Source organism: Onychostoma macrolepis, chromosome 01, assembly GCF_012432095.1.
Source record: "Onychostoma macrolepis isolate SWU-2019 chromosome 01, ASM1243209v1, whole genome shotgun sequence".
NCBI lineage: Eukaryota > Metazoa > Chordata > Actinopteri > Cypriniformes > Cyprinidae > Onychostoma > Onychostoma macrolepis.
In genome coordinates this window covers 12,526,392-12,547,459 of record NC_081155.1, presented here as the reverse complement: position 1 = coordinate 12,547,459, position 21,068 = coordinate 12,526,392, and the positions used below count along the sequence as shown (strand labels likewise).

At 42.3% G+C, this 21,068-nt stretch overlaps 2 protein-coding genes across 2 annotated transcripts; both read left to right on the top strand.

Moving 5' to 3' along the window:
- Window positions 1-1,905: 1,905 nt before the first annotated feature.
- LOC131543621 (uncharacterized) lies at window positions 1,906-2,523 on the top strand. Its single transcript, XM_058781150.1, has one exon. The coding sequence runs from the start codon at window positions 1,906-1,908 to the stop codon at window positions 2,521-2,523; it is 618 nt and encodes a 205-aa protein (XP_058637133.1).
- A 1,669-nt stretch (window positions 2,524-4,192) lies between these two features.
- On the top strand, window positions 4,193-6,091 carry LOC131551323 (uncharacterized). The gene is made up of 2 exons (XM_058794202.1): window positions 4,193-4,786; window positions 5,093-6,091. Exon 2 carries the CDS (start codon window positions 5,106-5,108, stop codon window positions 5,736-5,738), a length of 633 nt encoding a protein of 210 aa, XP_058650185.1. The 5' UTR covers window positions 4,193-4,786; window positions 5,093-5,105; the 3' UTR covers window positions 5,739-6,091.
- The last annotated feature ends 14,977 nt before the right edge of the window (window positions 6,092-21,068 follow it).

The following is a 21,068-nucleotide window of genomic DNA, read 5'->3' as shown; positions in this document are numbered from 1 at the left end:
TCGATGAGACCTCCACCTTCCGCATCAGCCAAGGCCTCATTAAGATCATTCAGAAGATGGATTGGTCAGATTTCATCGGGGAGGTGAAGATCCGGCAGCGGCGTAAGCGGCGTGGTCGGCGTTGAGCTTGTGTTATGTGTGCACGCTCATCTATGCAGTCTGGATCCTGCAGACACTCATAGTTGAAATCAAACATTCCCGTTCATCCAAATAAATGCATTTAACGGCAAGTGTCTTCCTGGACTTTTCATAACAAATAAAACATGAATCTGTTCAAATAAAACATACAAATTAATTGTAAATTGATTTGGGTCATAAATGGCTCATTTGTGTCATTACTTTGCTCTAGATGAGAAGCTTTATGATTCTTTATGTATGATTAACACTATGCATTGTGTTCTCTCTGTTTACTTAAATGTTTAGTTTTAATTATTTCTCTAATTGCATTGCATTAAAGGAATTGTTTGTCCCAAAAATGAAAATTCTGTCATTATTTATACCAACTCTCAAAACCAAGCCAACCCAGAACATGTTTACTGCAAGTTATTACAGTTTACAGTTATTAATATAATATAAATAATATTTTATATTATATAATAGGATTCAATTGTATGACACTGGCTTGTGGGTTTATAAATATTATAACATTTGGGTCACATGTACATGTCGATCATCTCATGCTATTAAAGTCCAGCAGGATGATGTATTTTTGTAGGCCAAAACCTAGAAACAAGTAAGGTCTGTGGTGAACACAGACCAATTTTTATCTTTAATCTACAACATAAAATACATCAGAAATACCCCTTGAGATTTAAAAAAAAGCTTTTACTTGTCTTGAAAAAGATGGTTGCTAGCAAGTGGCTATATAGGACTACAGAGATTAATAGGGTCACATAGAACAGGTAAACTAATCTATTCACTAATCGCTTTCACATCCTCATTGTGTTTATAATTGCACTCTTTGAAGGTATTCTAACTCAAACGTTGTGTCCATGTGTGAAGATTATCATTATGAGCAAAACGTGTATGAATCCTAAACTTTTGTTGATCACAGAATTTATTTCCTGCAATAATCCAATGGAAAATCCTATCGGGTTTTTGTTGATGGAACAAGGGATAATAACTTCTGGGTTGGCCTACAGAAATATGTCATAATCTATTCATAGTGCAGTTATTTCACGCATAATAGAAGTATAACTACAGGGTGTTACTACAGAATAGTTCTTTGCATTGTTATCAATGATGCTTTCAGGGCCAAATATGTATATGATGCATTAGATGAAAAATAATTCCTCGTTTACAGAACATCGCTGTAACATTCTCTATACCATTGAATAATTACATATTAAGTTCATTTTTGATTATGTTTTGTGACAAACTTCAACTGGTTTTGTAATCTCTAAAATCTACACACACACACACACAGGATTGTCAATCTGGTTCAGTCTGTTTTCCGGCGTTTTTCATTCTCCTCATCTTCTAAAGACACGTCTCTGTAATAAGAGCAACAGCCGTCAGAGAAAAAAGTTTTTCCTCTTCTTCTACTAAATTGGCTGCTTTATTTTACAAATCACATTCAGCTGTTTTTGTGAATTTCTGTTTTTGCCAACCAAAAGTGTGGATAATTTTATGTTAAAATTGTTTTGTTAAAATTTTAAACAGCCAGCTTAGAACTCTGTTTCTCTTCCACATGGTTTTCATAGACGTTCCCTTAGAGAACATTCAGTTCTGCAAAAAAGCTTGAAGGATTAGCCTTTCTTCTCAAGGTACAGCTGAGAACTTTCTGCTTCAGTGCTATATTTAACTGATTGATTTGTATTTACTGTCTCATTGAATGTTTTATTTGTTTAAATGTAGTTTGAGTCTATTCCTATGTCTTTATTTGTCTTTCACACAGTCATCATCATGGTGAAAGGTACACTGAATGAACTGTCTGAGCTCAAACAATCAGGCTTCGGTCAGCCACAGCCAAGACATGGCCTGAACCTGTTGTATTGGTTTGCTCATGAGTATATAGACTTCAGAAATGGAAAAATTGTCTTCAAATATACTCCTCAAGATGAACGCTTTGGCTTTCATAAGTTTGAAAATGATGATAATGACCGCATTGTGCCCGTTCAGAATCTCCCGTACTATGAGGTGGGCAACCTGAACGCTCGAGGAGCAGACAAGCTCCCAGATTATGTCAGGGCAAATTACAACCACAGCAATCTTGACAGTAACAAGGATCGCATTATTGTGTGCCAAGACACCAATGGCAACCTCAACAGTGTGTATGTGACTGAACACTTGAATCATAACTTGAAACTATTCGACAGCATTAGAACTTACTGCGTGAGCCAGGGCCTCCTCGAGACCATCAACAACATCACGAGTCTCGAGCAGTTTCTCAAACAGACATCCAACACTCAAAAAGATCATGCCCAGGTCTCCAACACTGAAGAGGATGTCAAAACAAGTAGAAAGCAGATACGTGAAGAAATTGCGCCTAAAGACAATCCCTGCTCATGTACCATTCTTTAAATACAAAGAGGTGCTAACTATTAATATTCTCTCGTTTTGTACATGGATGTTATATGATGATGATGATAATTATTATTATTATTAATACTATGTTTTATATAGAACTGATTAAAGCATCTGTTACTGATGGGTGAGTTAAAAAAAAAATCACGAAGATTCGAAACCTTATGAACGTTCTGGTTTGAATCGCGCATTGGTATTATCAAACTGACCAATTCACGTGATTTCAGTACAGGAGGCTACTGTTTTGAAAGCAGGTTGACAATGGGTAATATAAGTTGATCTCGAGTCATGTTTATGTTTAATAAAGTTGAGTAGAATGCATTTACGTGGCTTTAACCAGCAGGTGCGGGGTATCATTTTGCTAAGCAATTGGTGCAATGAATCCACCTTTTTCTTGCTGTAAAAATGGACGCGGCGATTTGTAAATTCTATGGGTCTAGCTTCCGGTCTCATCCGCGTCCCGCTATTTTTAGCTGTACAAAACAGTTCGTTTTGCTGCTTGATATTGAAAATTGGTATGTCTTATCATATTATTTTAATGTATTATTTTAATTATGATCATACTGGTGTGTAGTGCAAACAGTTTGACCATTTACTGCACGTTGCTATTCTCCTTGTTATTTACGTATAGCGGCTAATGAACCGGAAGTCTCACCCATAGGCTTACTTCCGCGTTGAAGAAAAAGGTGGATAGAAGTTTCAAAAAAGCCTCACTTCTCCCGTCACTATTATTCATGTTCCTCTCCTATTATAATTATAATCATTTTAGTTATTAACTGATTTTCTTTCTCTTCTATGGTTTCTCTGGCTTGGTTTCAAATAAAATTACTTTGGAAACTCACACTTTGAGCAATTGTTTCTTACTGTTAACATTAATGAATCTTCTCTTTCATGCAGTAGGCAATAAGATGCCCTTGAAAACAGGTACAAGAATGTGAGGGAGACTTGGCGCCGTTTTCATACTTTGTTAAGTAGGCCTATCCCTTGCAGAATAAACTGTAACCCAACTATGTGCAAATGAGAGTTTAATTATCATAAAATGCCTTTTCTTGATTTGGCATGTGGTCTAGTTTTTAATGAAAGCAATAAACAGTAAATAATAGGTTAATTATTATTTTTATGATTTATATGTTATATGATTAATTTGAGCCATTTTTGTGTGCATTTCTCTTTTTTTCATAGTCGTTTTGATCACTGATCACGTAATCAGAGATAGACTGTAGATGTTACTTGCTTTTGAAATTGACAAGTGGCTAATTATATGTGAATATGAGTAAATATTTGAATCCTCAATGACAGATTCTTTGATTGCACTCTATTTTCCAAACAAATATTTCTCCATGGAGTCACTCCTCCGCTGACACTGATATGGAACAAGACCAGATTCTGTTTGCAGATCTTTGCATGACTCACATAAAGACTTGCCAGGGTATGAACACTCCCATCATTTCAGTAATGTAAGTTGAATTCATTTTATCGTGTGTTTATATAACTTATGATTTCACTGTTAAACCAAAATTATTAACATGTGGTACGCCACACTATAAACAACATCTTTGTTTAAGAACCTAATTATGTGTGGATGTTGTTTTGTTGATTTAAAAAATAAATAAAAATTTGATCACAAGAACCTAATTACCAGAAATTTGGTGAAAACACTGAACAGTTATGTTCTGGTTCATTTTTGCTGTTTTCCTCTTGCTTTTAAAAATGAAAATATATAGTTTTCATGCAGTTTGTTTTTAATTTTAAATCTGTGTATTGAAGCTTGTCTCCAGTATAATGTCCATCATTCTTTGAATTTAAGATATAATGTTGAGCTTTGCATGTTTATCGCTGGATTCTTTTCATTATTTATTACAATGATGTAGATATTTCTGATTGAGGCAGACAGAAGATAAATCTTGAGACTCTATCAGTTAAAAAACAGAGACAAGACATTTAATACATCATAAAATATAAATCGCATCCCATGTATGAATACTGTATAATAAAATAAATATTTATGAATTCTGAATATGAGTGAGAGATTATTATTTGTTCCATCTACTGTGTGTGTTTCTACAAGTTTCACTTTCCGTATGAGTTTCTATTCATCAAAACAGAAACCGATACACACACACGCACAACCGTAGGACAACTAGTGTGTGTTACTACAGCGTAGTAGTTCCTGTCACGAGTTCAGTGACATCAGCAAACATGCTATCGTGTCATATGAACGAAGCAGTCGGTGCCAAAGACCTAGTTTGGCATCTACAAGGTAAGACGTATAATTTTTTTTCTATATGCATGTACACACACACACACACACACACACACATCAGTTTTGTGTAAGTGATCACAAAACTGATGGCAATTTTCAGTCAAGGACAACATTTTAATGTGCTGCTTCCTTCGAGAGAAAAACTGCTGAACAGATTCAAGATTCAAATCAATAGATTCAATAACTGGGCTGAGAGTACTGATGAAGAACTGATTTATGTTCCTTTTTACATTTTGAAGTTTTTTGTAATTGTACATAATATTATAACATTTATTGCATTGAAAGTGTACTTTCTTTCAACAGGATTGTCAGGAACATGGTGAGAACCCTGAATAATTTGTCTGATCTGAAACAGACCAGGTTTGGTCAGCCGCCTCCCAGACACGGTCTGAACTTGTTGTGGTGGTTTGCTCATTATTGTGTTCAGACTGACTCTAATGTTCGTATGACTGCAAAGTGCAACCCTGCAAATGGAGCGTTTGGCTTTCATCGATTTTATAACAGGGACAGACTTCTTCCTTACACTGACCTGCCATACTATGAGGTGGGCAACCTGCACAACGCTGGTTCACTGCCTGATTATGTCACTGAGAATTACACTGGATATTCAGACAACAGCAACAAAGATCGCATCATTGTTTCCTTTGACTCAAGGCTGAACAAATTTGAAAAGATTTATGTGACACAGCACTCAGATCAGGTGCACTTTGACCAGAATCACACCTACTGCGTTAGCATTGATCTTCTGAAGGACATTAAAGAGTTGAGCCGTGAAGAATTCATCAGAGGACGCACGAATCGTTCTGAACACATATCCATAGATATACCTCAGTCAACGCAGATTCAACCATTGCAGAGTCAGTCCACTTGTGAAGAATGCTGCACTCTGCTAACTTGTGCATTGTTTATTGTGGTCTTTATTGCAGCTATTGTCTGGTTTTTGAAATAATGAAAATATAGTTTTCATCCACTGTTGTTTGTTGTTCTAGCTCATTACAAAGCTGTCATTAGCTGCTTGTCTCTTTTGGGTGAGCTGTTTATTTATTTGAATAAAATGAATTACATGTTTTACATGTTAATTATATGAAATAAGATTGTATGTTTACTACTGCATACTTTTTAATGTTTAAAGTAAAACTAAAGAAAAATATTATTATTAATAGTAATTTGAATATTGGGTGACACATCCCAATCAAGTGGTTATGCCCTGATTTATAGTAATTTAGTTTCTTTATTCATATTAGTTGTGCTTATTGTTTGACATATAAAAACAGAGACTGTATTACCTTGAAATAAAAGTCCAAAAACCATTGACTTGTATGATATTATTTTAATTTAATTAAACTTGTCTATTAACTTTGCCATAAGTTTAATGTTTAATATTACAAACTCTAAACCTGAATAAACAATAATGCATTCTAATGTGATTAATATTTAATGCTATTAAATACAGGTGCTGGTCATATAATTAGAATATCATCAAAAAGTTGATTTATTTCACTAATTCCATTCAAAAAGTGAAACTTGTATATTATATTCATTCATTACACACAGACTGATATATTTCAAATGGTTATTTCTTTTCATTTTGATGATTAGAGCTTACAGCTCATGAAAGTCAAAAATCAGTATCTAAAAATATTAGAATATTTACATTTGAGTTTGAATAAATGAGCATCCCTACAGTATAAATTCTGGGTATCTCTTGTTCTTTGAAACCACATTAATGGGGAAGACTGCTGACTTGGCAATGATCCAGAAGACGAACATTGACGCCCTCCACAAAGAGGGTAAGTCACAGAAGGTCGTTACTGAAAGGCGTGGCTGTTTACAGAGTGCTGCATCAAAGCATATTAAATGCAAAGTTGACTGGAAGGAAGAATTTGGGTAGGAAAAGGTGCACAAGCAACAGGGATGACCGCAAGCTTGAGAATACGGTCAAGCAAAGCCGATTCAAACACTAGTGAGAGCTTCACAAGGAGAGAACTGAAGCTGGAGTCGGTGCATCAAGAGTCACCACGCTCAGACGTCTTCAGGAAAAGGGCTACCAAGCCACTTCTGAACCAGAGACAACGTCAGAAGCATCTTAACTGGGCTGTGGAGAAAAAAAACTGGACTGTTGCTCAGTGGTCCAAAGTCCTCTTTTCAGAAGAAAGTAAATTTTACATTTCATTTGGAAATCAAGGTCCCAGAGTCTGGAGGAAGAGTGGAGAGGCACAGAATCCATGTTGCTTGAAGTCCAGTGTGAAGTTTCCACAGTCTGTGATGATTTGGGCTGCCACGCCATCTGCTGGTGTTGGTCCACTGTGTTTTCTGAAGTCTACAGTCAACGCAGCCATCTACCAGGAAATTTTAGAGCACTTCATGCTTCCTTCTGTTGACATGCTTTATGGAGATGCTGATTTCATTTTCCAGCAGGACTTGGCACCTGCCCACACTGCCAAAGGTACCAAAAGCTGGTTCAATGACCATAGTGTTACTGTGCTTGATTGGCCAGCAAACTCGCCTGACCTGAACCCCATAGAGAATCTGTGGGGTATTGTCAAGAGGAAGATGAGAGACACCAGATCCAACAATGCAGATGAGCTGAAGGCCACTATCAGAGCAACCTGGGCTCTCATAACACCTGAGCAGTGCCACAGACTGATCGACTCCATGCCACGCCGCATTGCTGCAGTAATTCAGGCAAAAGGAGCCCCAACTAAGTATTGAGTGCTGTACATGCTCATACTTTTCATTTTCATACTTTTCAGTTGGCCAAGATTTCTAAAAATCCTTTCCTTGTATTGGTCTTAAGTAATATTCTAATATTTTGAGATACTGATTTTTGACTTTCATGAGTTGTAAGCTCTAATCATCAAAATTAAAAGAAATAAACATTTGAAATATATCAGTCTGTGTGTAATGAATGAATATAATATACAAGTTATACTTTTTGAATGGAATTAGTGAAATAAATCAACTTTTTGATGATATTCTAATTATATGACCAGCACCTGTATATATGAAATGTGAATATGAGTGAGACATTATACAGTTTAATATCAAATAGCTTCCATGTAAATCTCCTCATTAGCTGTTCTGCTGTAATGTGTTTTTCTTTCCACACAGATGAGTTTCTGTTCATCACTACAGCAATAAACACACATAACTGTAGGTCAGCTAGTATGTGTTACCAAAGGGTAATTCCTGTCACGAGTTCAGTGACATCAGCAAACATGCATTGTCAGTGTCACAAAAACGAGGCCTAGTTTAACACATTTATTCAAATGTGTTAATAACTAAAGGTGCAACAACAAATTTAAAATAATCAGTCCAAGATTGTGTCAAAATGACGATATTTTTGTATGTTTTTAATTAAATTTTTTTGAAAATTTGTGAAGATCAACCTCTGCTCACCTTTTTTCCTGGACAGTAACAGTTGGAAATATAGACATGCATGCTAATTTTAAACACCAATTTATAATATTCAATACAACAAAGTTAATTCGCATCATGACACTATGCCTTTATAAGGCATATACTATGATCTATGTGTTTTCTCGTCTTACAATAGACACACTCACACACTACTGTCAGTCTGCTTTACTTTCACTTTCCCAGTTATTTCCCTGATCTTTCGCAACTGTAGAAAGCAAACACTCCAACGACAATAAAAAATGATCTTTTTGAAGCTGAATCAAAAACAAAAGGAAAAATAGAAAAGGGAACAATGGGAAAGTTTTCATTTCTGTAACAATTGCAATTTTTTTTTTTTTCTTCTTTTTTCAGTTTTCTATTAGTGTGGGTAAATTGTCCTGTAAAAAGACTGGCCTGTTCTTTCTTACTCAACTTTAGGTTGCCGTTCACAAGTCTATTGTTTAGTTTCACAGAATATTTTACTGATTGTCCTCTGATACCATTGATGTGTGTAGGTTAGTTTAGCAGGTTTGTGTTTTGCACCACCCAGAGATATGAAGAATAATAGTATGTTAGTCGTCACAGATTCAGATCTTTCTTACAGCAAATGAACTACATGCAGGTGCAGTGTCCTTGTATATTTGCCTATTTTATTGCTTTTTGTTAACAAGATCAACTTCACAGACATTACCATGTAAACTTCACAGCGGATAGTGTTGCTTAAATAAGCTTTTACAAAACTACACCAGACAGCTGTGACGTACAAAACTGTTTTGCACAGTTTCCTTTCAGACTCTGAGTAGTAATGGACTGTTGAGTGTTGGAAAGAAATTAAATCTAGTTTACAGTATATTCATATTTTTATGATAAGGTACGAGGTATCATTGCTAATTTTAAATGTCAATTTTATACTGTAGTCCTATTTATTTTAAAATGTTCTATCATTTTTTTGGTCTGTCTTCTAAACCCGACCAAGAAAGCAGAAAAAAATTGTTCCATAGGAAAGACAATGAGTTTGGTCAGCCATATCCCAGACATAGTCCCATTCTGCTGTGGTGGTTTGCTCACGAATGTGTTAAGATTGACAATACCAGGATGATTGCACGATATGACCCAGAAGACAGAGATTTTGGTTTTCATCCGTTCCGTAATACAGTGGGACTTCTTCCTGATACTGGCCTATAATACTATGAATTGGGCAGTGGTGTAGTGTAGTTTTTTGTAATGAGCATACTGTGATTTTTCCCTCCCTCACCCATCCCAATGCGACACCCCATAAACACTACTCACTAATGTGTACAGTATGCATCTACATGTAACTGACAGCATTCTGAAAGATGGCTTATGTGATATCGACATGTCAATTTATTATAAGCAACACAAGACAGCCAATGACATGTACAGCTGGGGAGGCTGGACTGATTTTCTACTGTGTTAGTCATCTAACTCAGCCAGTTAAGAGCTACATTTTTCCTGAATATGGTCCCTGGAGCACAGGTTTTATCAGCTGGCAATTTTCAATGCACATTTAAGAGTGCCTGTATTTAAATTCCCTAGCCTGACCTTCAGTCCACAAGGCTGGACAGGAGTTCTCATCTCTCTCGTCATCTGAAACAAGGAGATATAAAAATTGTATTCCGTTGAACTGCTGTACACAGACACACACATTTCTGTGTTATCCCTCCCCTTCTCCTGCATTCATTGATCCGCACACTAATGTTACTGAAGTTATTAGCTAGTTATGTTGGCCTGAGAAAGTCAACATACTGTTGACTGTGAGAAAGATGCTTGGGACAGTTGACTGATCTGTCACTGCTCCCCGGGCCGCAGCTGGGGTTTGCGGGGGCCGGTGCAGGTTGTACCTGTGGGTCCTGTTTGAAATAGTTTGATATATGTTTGTTCTATATATTTATTTGTGCTATTTACACAATGTTTAAGTTTTTTCAAGTTTGTAGGTGTCCAGGTACAGAAACCAAATAATCAAATATAAAATAGCATTGCATAGTCTTCACTGTATAAAATAAACAGATTAATTCTTGTTATTCTGTAATTACATTGTGTACTACGACTGATGGAAAATGAAAAATTGCGATTTTCTAGGCCGATATGGCTAGTAACTATACTCTCATTCCGGCGTAATAATCAAGGAACTTGATTGCCGTACCATATGACGCACCGCCTGAAAATAGTCCCCAGCTATATCATAACTAGTTACCTAGCTGGGGACTATTTTCAGGCGCTGTGTATGTTGATCTTCTGAAGAACATTAAAGACTTGAGCCGTGAAGAATTCCTCAGAGGACGCACAAATCGTTCTCAACACATATCCATAGACATACATCAGTCAGGGCAGCACAGCCCGACAAACACCTGTCAGAGTAAGAAATGCCGCTGTGTCGGCACCGATAGCCTAGTGGTTAGTGCACCGATACGACCCGAGTTTGATTCTCGTCTCGAGGTCCTTTGCCTCGCGAAGTAGCAGCTGAAGTCGTGAACGCGCAATATGATGGCGGAATGCCGTTGCCGTTCCAACAGTGGAGGCTGCTTTAAAGTCCTACTGGCCGTTATTGCTGCTACTGTCTATTTTTTGAGACAGTAGCAGCAATAAAAAAATGTTTTTTTAGCTAATTTTGAAGCTGCATGTTGCAGTTTGTTTCCTTTGAGTCAGTTATTTTAAAAAATGAACAAATTTATTATCATGTTTATTATTATGTATAATAAAATGCAATGTTGAGGGTTGCATGTTTATCGCAACAGTCTTTTTAATGGTTCATTGCAATGATGTAATATTAAGACTTTAAGATTTTGGGTGACACATCACATCCCAATCATTGTCTTCATTTATAGTCATTTCTGTATTATTACTTTTTGTGCTTGTTCTTTGAAATATATTCTTTGTATTACCTTGTATAAAATTTACGGTCACACTTTATAATAGGTCGCCTTAACTACTATGTACTTACATCAAAAAATAAGTACAATGTACTTATTGTGTTCAAACTGTATTGCAAAACAATTTTGCTGCTTTGAGGTGGGATATGGGTAAGGTTAGGGACAGGTTTGGTGGTATGGGTAGGTTTAAGGGTGGGTTAAGGTGTAAGGGATGGGTCAACAGTGTAATTATTAATGTAATTACAGAAATTAATTACAGATGTAATTACATATATGTATTTTTAAAAATATAAGTACAATGTAAAAACATGTATGTACACAATAAGTGCATTGTACCAATGTGTTAATTTAAATGTAAGTACATAGTAGTTAAGGCCACCTAATATAAAGTGGGACCGAACTTACACCCCCCACCCCCACACACACACACACACAAAACAAAACATTAAGTGCGTTTACATGGATCCTCTTAATGCGATTATAATGAGATTTTGGCGATATTGCGATTATGCTTTACCTCATACTTCGATCTAAATAATGCGATTAAGCTCATAATCGCAGCAAGCATAATCGTATTAACATAGAATTTTCGGCTATTCCGTGATGCCACCACAAATTCGGAGGTTCATTACACGGAATTCTGTGAGATCAGGTTGCTCTGTTCCTTACCCTCATCCAGAAAGGACGAACAGAACGCGACGGCAGCGTATAGGCAAACAAATTCCATCATATTTCTATCATGGCGCCGAAAAAGCGTGGAATACAGCGATACAAAATCATTATGCATTAGACGTAGGCTAAATAGATTAAAACAGCGACCAGTAACACTGCTCTTTCTGAGTCCATCATTTGTGCTGTCCAGTGGGGTATGTGAATAATGGCAGTGAAAAATTAACCACAATTCTTAGCGAATAATAAGAATAATGGAAATTGCATGTAAACGGGAGTAAGAGCTTTGCTCTTGACATGTAAACATCAAAATGCGATTAAGTCCTTACTCTGATTATTGGAAATAATCGCAATATTCATGCGCATGTAAACGCAGTCATTGACTTGTGTTTGTGCGATTTACAAACCCGATTCCAAGGGACACTGTACAAATTGTGAATAAAAAAGGAATGCAATAATTTACAAATCTCATAAACTTATATTTTATTCACAATAGAATATAGATAACATATCAAATGTTGAAAGTGAGACATTTTGAAATGTCATGCCAAATACTGGCTTATTTTGGATTTCATGAGAGCTACACATTCCAAAAAAGTTGGAACAGGTAGCAATAAGAGGCCGGAAAAGTTAAATGTACATATAAGGAACAGCTGGAGGACCAATTTATTAGGTCAATTGGCAACATGATTGGGTATAAAAAGAGCCTCTCAGAGTGGCAGTGTTATCCTTTACTGTTTCGCCAGCACCTGACCAACTAATACTAACACTTACCTATTATGTCTGTCTGTCTTAAAAAAACAAAAAAACAAAAAAAAAAACTAGCTACGTCTACTGTGCTGAACTAACTGAGACTTGTCATGGCACTTGTATACTGCTGCACTCTCGATGGTCTGATTGCTTCTATTGTTCTCATTTGTACGTCGCTTTGGATAAAAGCATCTGCTAAATGATTAAATGTAAATGTAAATGTAATGTTTACCTAAGATAACAGCTCTGAGTTTGGGGAACAGCTGATAAGAGATTGGAGACCATTCCTTTCTCCAGAATCACTCCAGATCCTTCAGAATACCAGCTCCATGTTGGTGCTTCTTCTCTTCAGTTCACCCCACTCATTTTCTATAGGGTTCAGCTTCATTTTGTGCTCAGCCTCAGTGACACATTTTTGTGTTGACTTTGATGTTTGCTTTGGATCATTGTCTTGATGGAAGATCCAAACATGGTCTATTATAAGATTTCTAACAAAGGCAGTCTGTTTTTTTATCTTTTTTATCTTATTTTTTATCTGTTGGTATTTGATAGAATCCATGATGCCATGCATCTGAACAAGATGTCCAGGACCTCCAGCAGAAAAACAGGCCCACAAGATTAAAGATCCAGCAGTATGTTTAACCGTGGGCATGGGGTACTTTTTATCTCTGTTTGCACCAAACACATCTGGGCCCGTATTCATGAAAAATCTTAGCACTAAGAGTTGCTCCTAGTAACAAAATTCTAAGAAAATTCTTAGAAATATGGGTGTTTCCCCTTAAAATTAAAGAAAAGATCCTAAAGAAAAAAGTAATTCAGAAAGCATCTTAACCCTTAAAAGAGGTCTTAAGGTCCAAAATTGTTAGGAGCACGGACGAGGACTTTTAAGAGGCTTAAAAGTTTCTTTAGCAGTGGAGAAAATAGACAAAACATGAAGAGGGAGAAGAGATGTGTTGCACACAATGCATGACGGTGAGTTAATAAGACGCTACACATTAGATGGTGCAGGGATCATGTTTGTGACCGATCTTATTAGAGACACGCTAACATCCGACACCACGCAGAAACGCCATAGTGCCAGAAAGGGAAGTAATCACTACATTAACATATTTGGCAACTGGAAAAATGCAACTATGCAGCAGCAATGATTTGGGTCTGTACCTGACAGCACTTTCAGAACCTTATAGTGTCGCTGTTCATTTCCTATAAAATACGTTAAGTATGACAGCATGGTAAATAAAAAATAAATATATATACATATCAGAGGTGGGTAGAGTACCCAAAAACTGTACTCAAGTAAAAGTAAAAGTACTTGAAGAAATATTTACTCAAGTAAAAGTAAAAGTAATAGTCTGAATAGTAAAAAAAAATACTCAAGTAGTTAGTTGCTAGTTACTTTGGATCATATACTGAATATAGTATATTTTTATTTAGATACATAGATATTGTGACGCGTGTCCCGAGCTCTCATCAGCGTCGCCCTGGAAACAAAGAAGGAACACCTGCACGCCATCAGCCCGGGCTGGCCGGTCACAGCTGAACCCAATCAAGCTCCGCTATAAAGGCCGCCGAGTCACACACACGGGTGAGACATGTCTCCTCAAGACTACCTGCTAACGGACCTCTCCCTTTCCTTGCAGAGAGCAGCGTGTGACCGGTCAGCCATACTCACCAGCACAGCACAGGACACCTTACACTAGAGCACTCGGATTGACGGAGGAAGCAGGTTACGGAGCACAGTTCGGCACGCCCAGGACACATTGACTCACAATATTGCACAATAAATGCACCCTTCGGGGCATCTATCGAGCCAATCTTGTCGTGTGGTTCTTCACCCCGTTACACTGGTGGAGAATGTGGGCAAGGTTCTGAAGAATCACAGACAAGCGTCCTTTTTTTTTTTTGGCAATATTGAGTTATCCCCTGGGGTACGGACTACCGCTAATTTAAGTTTTTTTTTTTCCTCTCTCTTTTTGGCTCTCCCTCTCTCCTTCACAGGCGGCGACTCCTCCCCAGCCATGGAGGAGCTATTAAAACACCTCACTGAGGTAAGCATCAGACAGCAGCAGATCGTGGAACACATGGCCGCCCGCCAGGGAAAGACCGAACGCGAGGTCGCCGCGCTCCGCACTGCCGCCGCCCAGCGGGTTCCGCTGCCGGACCCCCGCACTCGAGCCAATATGCTCCTACTGAAGATGACGGCTCACGATGACGTAGAAAGCTACCTTCAAATGTTTGAGTGCACGGCGAACCAGGAGGGCTGGCTTCAGGAAGAATGGGCGCGTGTGCTGGCGCCGTTACTGACAGGAGAACCGCAGCGTGCCTATTTCTCAATGCCCGACGGAGCTAAGAGATTCCTACGGGGAGCTACGGAAGGAGATACTCTCGCGCGTGGGCCTGTCCTCCATCGCGGCCACGCAATTATTTCACGACTGAGAATACAACAGCCGGTTGCCAGCCCGCGCCCAAGCCGCCGACCTTTCCCGCCTATCACGGCATTGGCTGCTCGCAGGAGATCCCAGCGCCGCCCAAGTCGCTGAACGGGTCGTCATAGATCCGTCTTCTCCGGGCCCTCCCTCGGCAGATTCGGCAAGCGGCCGGCATGCGGAATGCTCACCGTGGGAGATCTAGTGGAGGCCATCGAACTGGCAGAAGCGGCCCAACGACACAAGGCTGGGGAGCGAGTGCCGCCTTTTCCCCAAAGGGTGCACCAGGAGCGATGCTCGCCGGAGGGCATCTCCAGACCAGTAAGCAGGCCGGCGGCTCCCGGCCCCCAGGACGAGCCAATGCCCACGGATCCCCCGCCTTCACCACACCGGGCCTGGCTGGCAGGTTGTATCGTCCACCGTGAGGCACCAACTGAAGCCCCGCGGATAGAGGTGAAGCTGAACGGATGCTCCTACCAGGCTCTCTTGGATTCGGGCAACGCGGTCAGCCTGGTCCAGCCTGCAGTATTTCCCCCACGATTGGAGTCGAAATCTCGCCTACCCATCACGTGTATACATGGCGACACTCGCCAGGTCCCTGCTCGGCACGTCACTGTTTCAGCCGCCCCAGGCTCCTGGCCAGTCGAGGTCGGGATCGTGAAGGATCTACCCGTCCCCGTGCTACTCGGGAGAAACTGGCCAGGGTTTGACCGCCTGCTCGCCCTCGCCACCCAACCTGTCAGCCCTGCCGGGGGCCGCCGAAGGCGGAGGGTCAACCGAGGTCGCCGACAATGCCCCGTCCTGCTAGCTTCAGACAGCGCCAGAGACGGTGAGTCCCCCTCCCAAACCGCTAACCTTTTCCATGATGTGTTCCAACAGGTTACGGGAGGCGAGTCCTTTGCCAAGGAACAACTCGGGGATGAACGGTTGAAGCACTGCTGGACACAAGTGAGGGTGATCGAGGGAAAGGAGACGCAGCCGCCACCGCATCCGGTCCCCCACTTTGTCGTCCAGAATGGCCTGCTTTACTGTGTCGCTCCACGAAGGGGGGAGGAAAAAAAGCTGTTAGTGGTGCCGCGGTCGAAGACAGAAACCGTGATAGAGTTGGCACACTCCCACCCGATGGCAGGCCACCTAGGGATCCATAACACCATCCAACGGATCCGTGACCGTTTCCACTGGCCGGGATTGGATGCCGAGGTGAAGCGGTTCTGCCAAGCCTGCCCGACGTGCCAACAAACATCACCGCGCACCCCTCCCCCCAGCCCGCTGATCCCGTTACCGATCATTGAGGTGCCCTTCGAGTGAATAGGGATGGACCTGGTCGGGCCGCTGCTGAAGTCCGCCCGGGGGCACGAACACATCCTCGTGATAGTGGACTACGCCACTCGCTACCCAGAAGCCATCCCCCTACGAAGAGCCACTGCCAAGGCCATCGCGCAGGAGCTCTTCCTCCTGTGTAGCCGAGTCGGCATCCCCACGGAGATACTGACTGACCAGGGCACCCGTTCATGTCCCGGGTGATGGCTGGCCTCCTGCAGGTGAAACAACTACGGACCTCAGTGTACCATCCTCAGACCGATGGGCTGGTCGAGCGCTTCAATCAGACGCTGAAGCTGATGCTCCGTCGAGTAGCCACGGACGATAAGCAAGACTGGGACCAGATGCTGCCGTACATCCTCTTCGGCATCCGTGAGGTGCCCCAAGCCTCTACCGGATTCACCCCTTTCGAGCTGTTATTTGGGCGCCAACCCCGCGGCCTACTCGACGTCGCCAAGGAAGCCTGGGAACAACAGCCGGCCGCCATCGGTCCACCGTGGAGCACATCCGGGAGATGAGGGAGCGGATCGACAGGGTGATGCCGATCGTCCGGGAACACCTCGCGAAGGCCCAACAAGCCCAGCAACGCCATTACAACCGGGCAGCCCAGCCACGGGAGTTTCAACCGGGAGATCACGTCATGGTCATGGTCCTAGTCCCGACAGCCGCCTGCAAGTTTCTGGAAAAATGGCAAGGCCCCTACATGGTGACCGAACGGGTGGGTCCTGTGACCTATCGAGTGCGGCAGCCCGGTAGAAGAAAAGAGAATCAGCTGTATCATATCAACCTCCTGAAACGGTGGGTCGGGACTAGGACCCAATTGGCCGCCCTGGCCATCACGGACCCCGTGGTTGTCGACGTCAACCCCCACCTATCGGCTGCCCAAAAGAAGCAGCTGAAACATCTGGTCGGTCAGTTCTCCGATGTGTTCTCTCCACACCCTGGGCGGACCACCATTCTCCAACACAATGTTCGCACACCACCCGGAACCATTGTCAGGCAGCGGCCCTACCAAGTCCCAGAGGCTCGGCGACACGCCATCGAGAAGGAAGTGCAGGAGATGATGAGGTTAGGGGTAATAGAGCCCTCGCGCAGCCCCTGGTCCAGCCCCATCGTCATGGTCCCAAAACCGGACGGCACCCTCCGTTTTTGCAACGACTTCCGCCGTCTCAACGAGGTCTCTGAGTTCGACGGCTATCCCATGCCCAGAGTGCATGAGCTACTGGATCGCCTGGGGAGAGCCCGGTACATATCGACCCTGGATCTTACTAAGGGCTATTGGCAAGTTCCTTTAACCGAAGAAGCCAAACCGAAGACCGCTTTCTCCACCCCCAGTGGCCACTGGCAGTATCGGGTTCTCCCCTTCGGCCTGCACGGGGCCCCAGCTACATTCCAGCGAATGATGGACATCCTGCTGAGGCCCCACCAGTCCTATGCGGCGGCCTACCTGGATGACGTCGTCGTACACTCGGAGAGCTGGGAGGACCACCTGGAACAGCTACGGAGGGTGCTTGTCGAGCTGCACAGGGCTGGACTGACCGCCAATCCCCAGAAATGTCATCTGGCCCTCTATGAAGCAAAGTACCTGGGCTTCCAGGTGGGCCGAGGCCTCATCAAACCACAAGAGAAGAAGGTGACGGCAATCCTCTCGGCTCCACGGCCCACCTCAAAAACCTAGGTACGTGCCTTTTTGGGATTGGCGGGATACTATCGCTGCTTTATCCCTAACTTCTCCTCCTTAGCAGCCCCCCTGACAGACCTGACCAGGAAGGGGCAACTGGAGAAGACCCCCTGGGGACCCACTGAAGACGAGGCATTCCAGCGGATAAAGGCGGCGCTTACCTTGGAGCCGGTACTGCGAGCCCCGGACTTTAACTGCCCCTTCCTGTTGCAAACATACGCCTCCAATACCGGGTTGGGAGCCGTCCTCTCCAAGGTGCAGGACGGTGAGGAACACCCGGTAATTTACATCAGCCGGAAGCTGACCCCAGCGGAACAACGATACGCCGCCATTGAGAAGGAAGCGTTGGCCGTCAAGTGGGCAGTCCTGGAGCTCAGGTACTACCTCCTTGGCAGAAAGTTCACGCTTATTACTGACCATGCCACATTACAGTGGATGGCCCGGGCCAAAGATACGAACGCCAGGGTCACCCGCTGGTTTTTAGCGCTCCAGGACTTCCACTTCGTCGTGCGACACCGGGCAGGGACGGCCAACGCCAACGCCGATGGACTCTTGCGGATCTGGGCAGCTTTCGCAGGTCTGTCAGGGTTCACTCCCCACCCACCCCCTGTCTCCCCTTTATCCCGCAGGACCAGGACGACGCTTGGGGGGTGTGACACGTGTCCCGAGCTCTCATCAGCGGTGCCCTGGAAACAAAGAAGGAACACCTGCACGCCATCAGCCCGGGCTGGCCGGTCACAGCTGAACCCAATCAAGTGCCGCTATAAAGGCCGCCGAGTCACACACACACGGGTGAGACATGTCTCCTCAAGACTACCTGCTAACGGACCTCTCCCTTTCCTTGCAGAGAGCAGCGTGTGACCGGTCAGCCATACTCACCAGCACAGCACAGGACACCTTACACTCGAGCACTCGGATTGACGGAGGAAGCAGGTTACGGAGCACAGTTTGGCACGCCCAGGACACATTGACTCACAATATTGCACAATAAACGCACCCTTCGGGGCATTTATCGAGCCAATCTTGTCGTGTGGTTCTTCACCCCATTACAATATTTAGATAAAATTTTATATACATATACACACACACACACACATATATATATATACAGTGAGGAAAATAAGTATTTGAACACCCTGCTATTTTGCAAGTTCTCCCACTTAGAAATCATGGAGGGGTCTGAAATTGTCATCGTAGGTGCATGTCCACTGTGAGAGACATAATCTAAAAAAAAAAATCCAGAAATCACAATGTATGATTTTTTAACTATTTATTTGTATGATACAGCTGCAAATAAGTATTTGAACACCTGAGAAAATCAATGTTAATATTTGGTACAGTAGCCTTTGTTTGCAATTACAGAGGTCAAACGTTTCCTGTAGTTTTTCACCAGGTTTGCACACACTGCAGGAGGGATTTTGGCCCTCCTCCACACAGATCTTCTCTAGATCAGTCAGGTTTCTGGCCTGTCGCTGAGAAACACGGAGTTTGAGCTCCTCCAAAGATTCTCTATTGGGTTTAGGTCTGGAGACTGGCTAGGTCACGCCAGAACCTTGATATGCTTCTTACAGAGCCACTCCTTGGTTATCCTGGCTGTGTGCTTGGTCATTGTCATGTTGGAAGACCCAGCCTCGACCCATCTTCAATGCTCTAACTGAGGGAAGGAGGTTGTTCCCCAAAATCTGCAATACATGGCCCCGGTCATCCTCTCCTTAATACAGTGCAGTCGCCCGGTCCCATGTGCAGAAAAACACCCCAAAGCATGATGCTACCACCCCATGCTTCACAGTAGGGATGGTGTTCTTGGGATGGAACTCATCATTCTTCTTCCTCCAAACACGTTTAGTGGAATTATGACCAAAAGTTATATTTTGGTCTCATCTGACCACATGACTTTCTCCCATGACTCCTCTGGATCATCCAAATGGTCATTGGCAAACTTAAGTCGGGCCTGGACATGTGCTGGTTTAAGCAGGGGAACCTTCCGTGCCATGCATGATTTCAAACCATGACGTCTTAGTGTATTACCAACAGTAACCTTGGAAACGGTGGTCCCAGCTCTTTTCAGGTCATTGACCAGCTCCTCCCGTGTAGTTCTGGGCTGATTTCTCACCTTTCTTAGGATCATTGAGACCCCACGAGGTGAGATCTTGCATGGAGCCCCAGTCCGAGGGAGATTGACAGTCATGTTTAGCTTCTTCCATTTTCTAATGATTGCTCCAACAGTGGACCTTTTTTCACCAAGCTGCTTGGCAATTTCCCCGTAGCCCTTTCCAGCCTTGTGGAGGTGTACAATTTTGTCTTTAGTGTCTTTGGACAGCTCTTTGGTCTTGGCCATGTTAGTAGTTGGATTCTTACTGATTGTATGGGGTGGACAGGTGTCTTTATGCAGCTAACGACCTCAAACAGGTGCATCTAATTTAGGATAATAAATGGAGTGGAGGTGGACATTTTAAAGGCAGACTAACAGGTCTTTGAGGGTCAGAATTCTAGCTGATAGACAGGTGTTCAAATACTTATTTGCAGCTGTATCATACAAATAAATAGTTAAAAAATCATACATTGTGATTTCTGGATTTTTTTTTTTAGATTATGTCTCTGACAGTGGACATGCACCTACGATGACAATTTCAGACCCCTCCATGATTTCTAAGTGGGAGAACTTGCAAAATAGCAGGGTGTTCAAATACTTATTTTCCTCACTGTATACACACACACACACACTGCCGTTCAAAATACATTTTATGTTTTTATTTCAGTGATGCAAATCAGAATTTTTATCAGCCTGATTTATTATCAGTGCTGTTCTTTTTTAGCTTTCTATTCATAAAAGAACCCTGAACAAAATGTCACAGGTTCCAAAAAAATATTAAGCAGCAAAACTGTTCCCTGTTGAAAAAAACCCAGCATATGCTGGTATGGTATGTTTTGAAGCATGGTATGCTGGTTTGAGCTGATTTAAACTGGCCCTTAGCTGGTTTAAGCTGGTCATGTGCTGGTCCGACCCGACCAGCTTAAGACCAGCACATGACCAGCATAAACCAGCATCCCAGCTTCAAAACATACCTAACCAGCATATGCGTTTTTTTTTTTTCAACAACACTGGTAATAAATCAATATATTTGAATGATTTCTGAAGATCA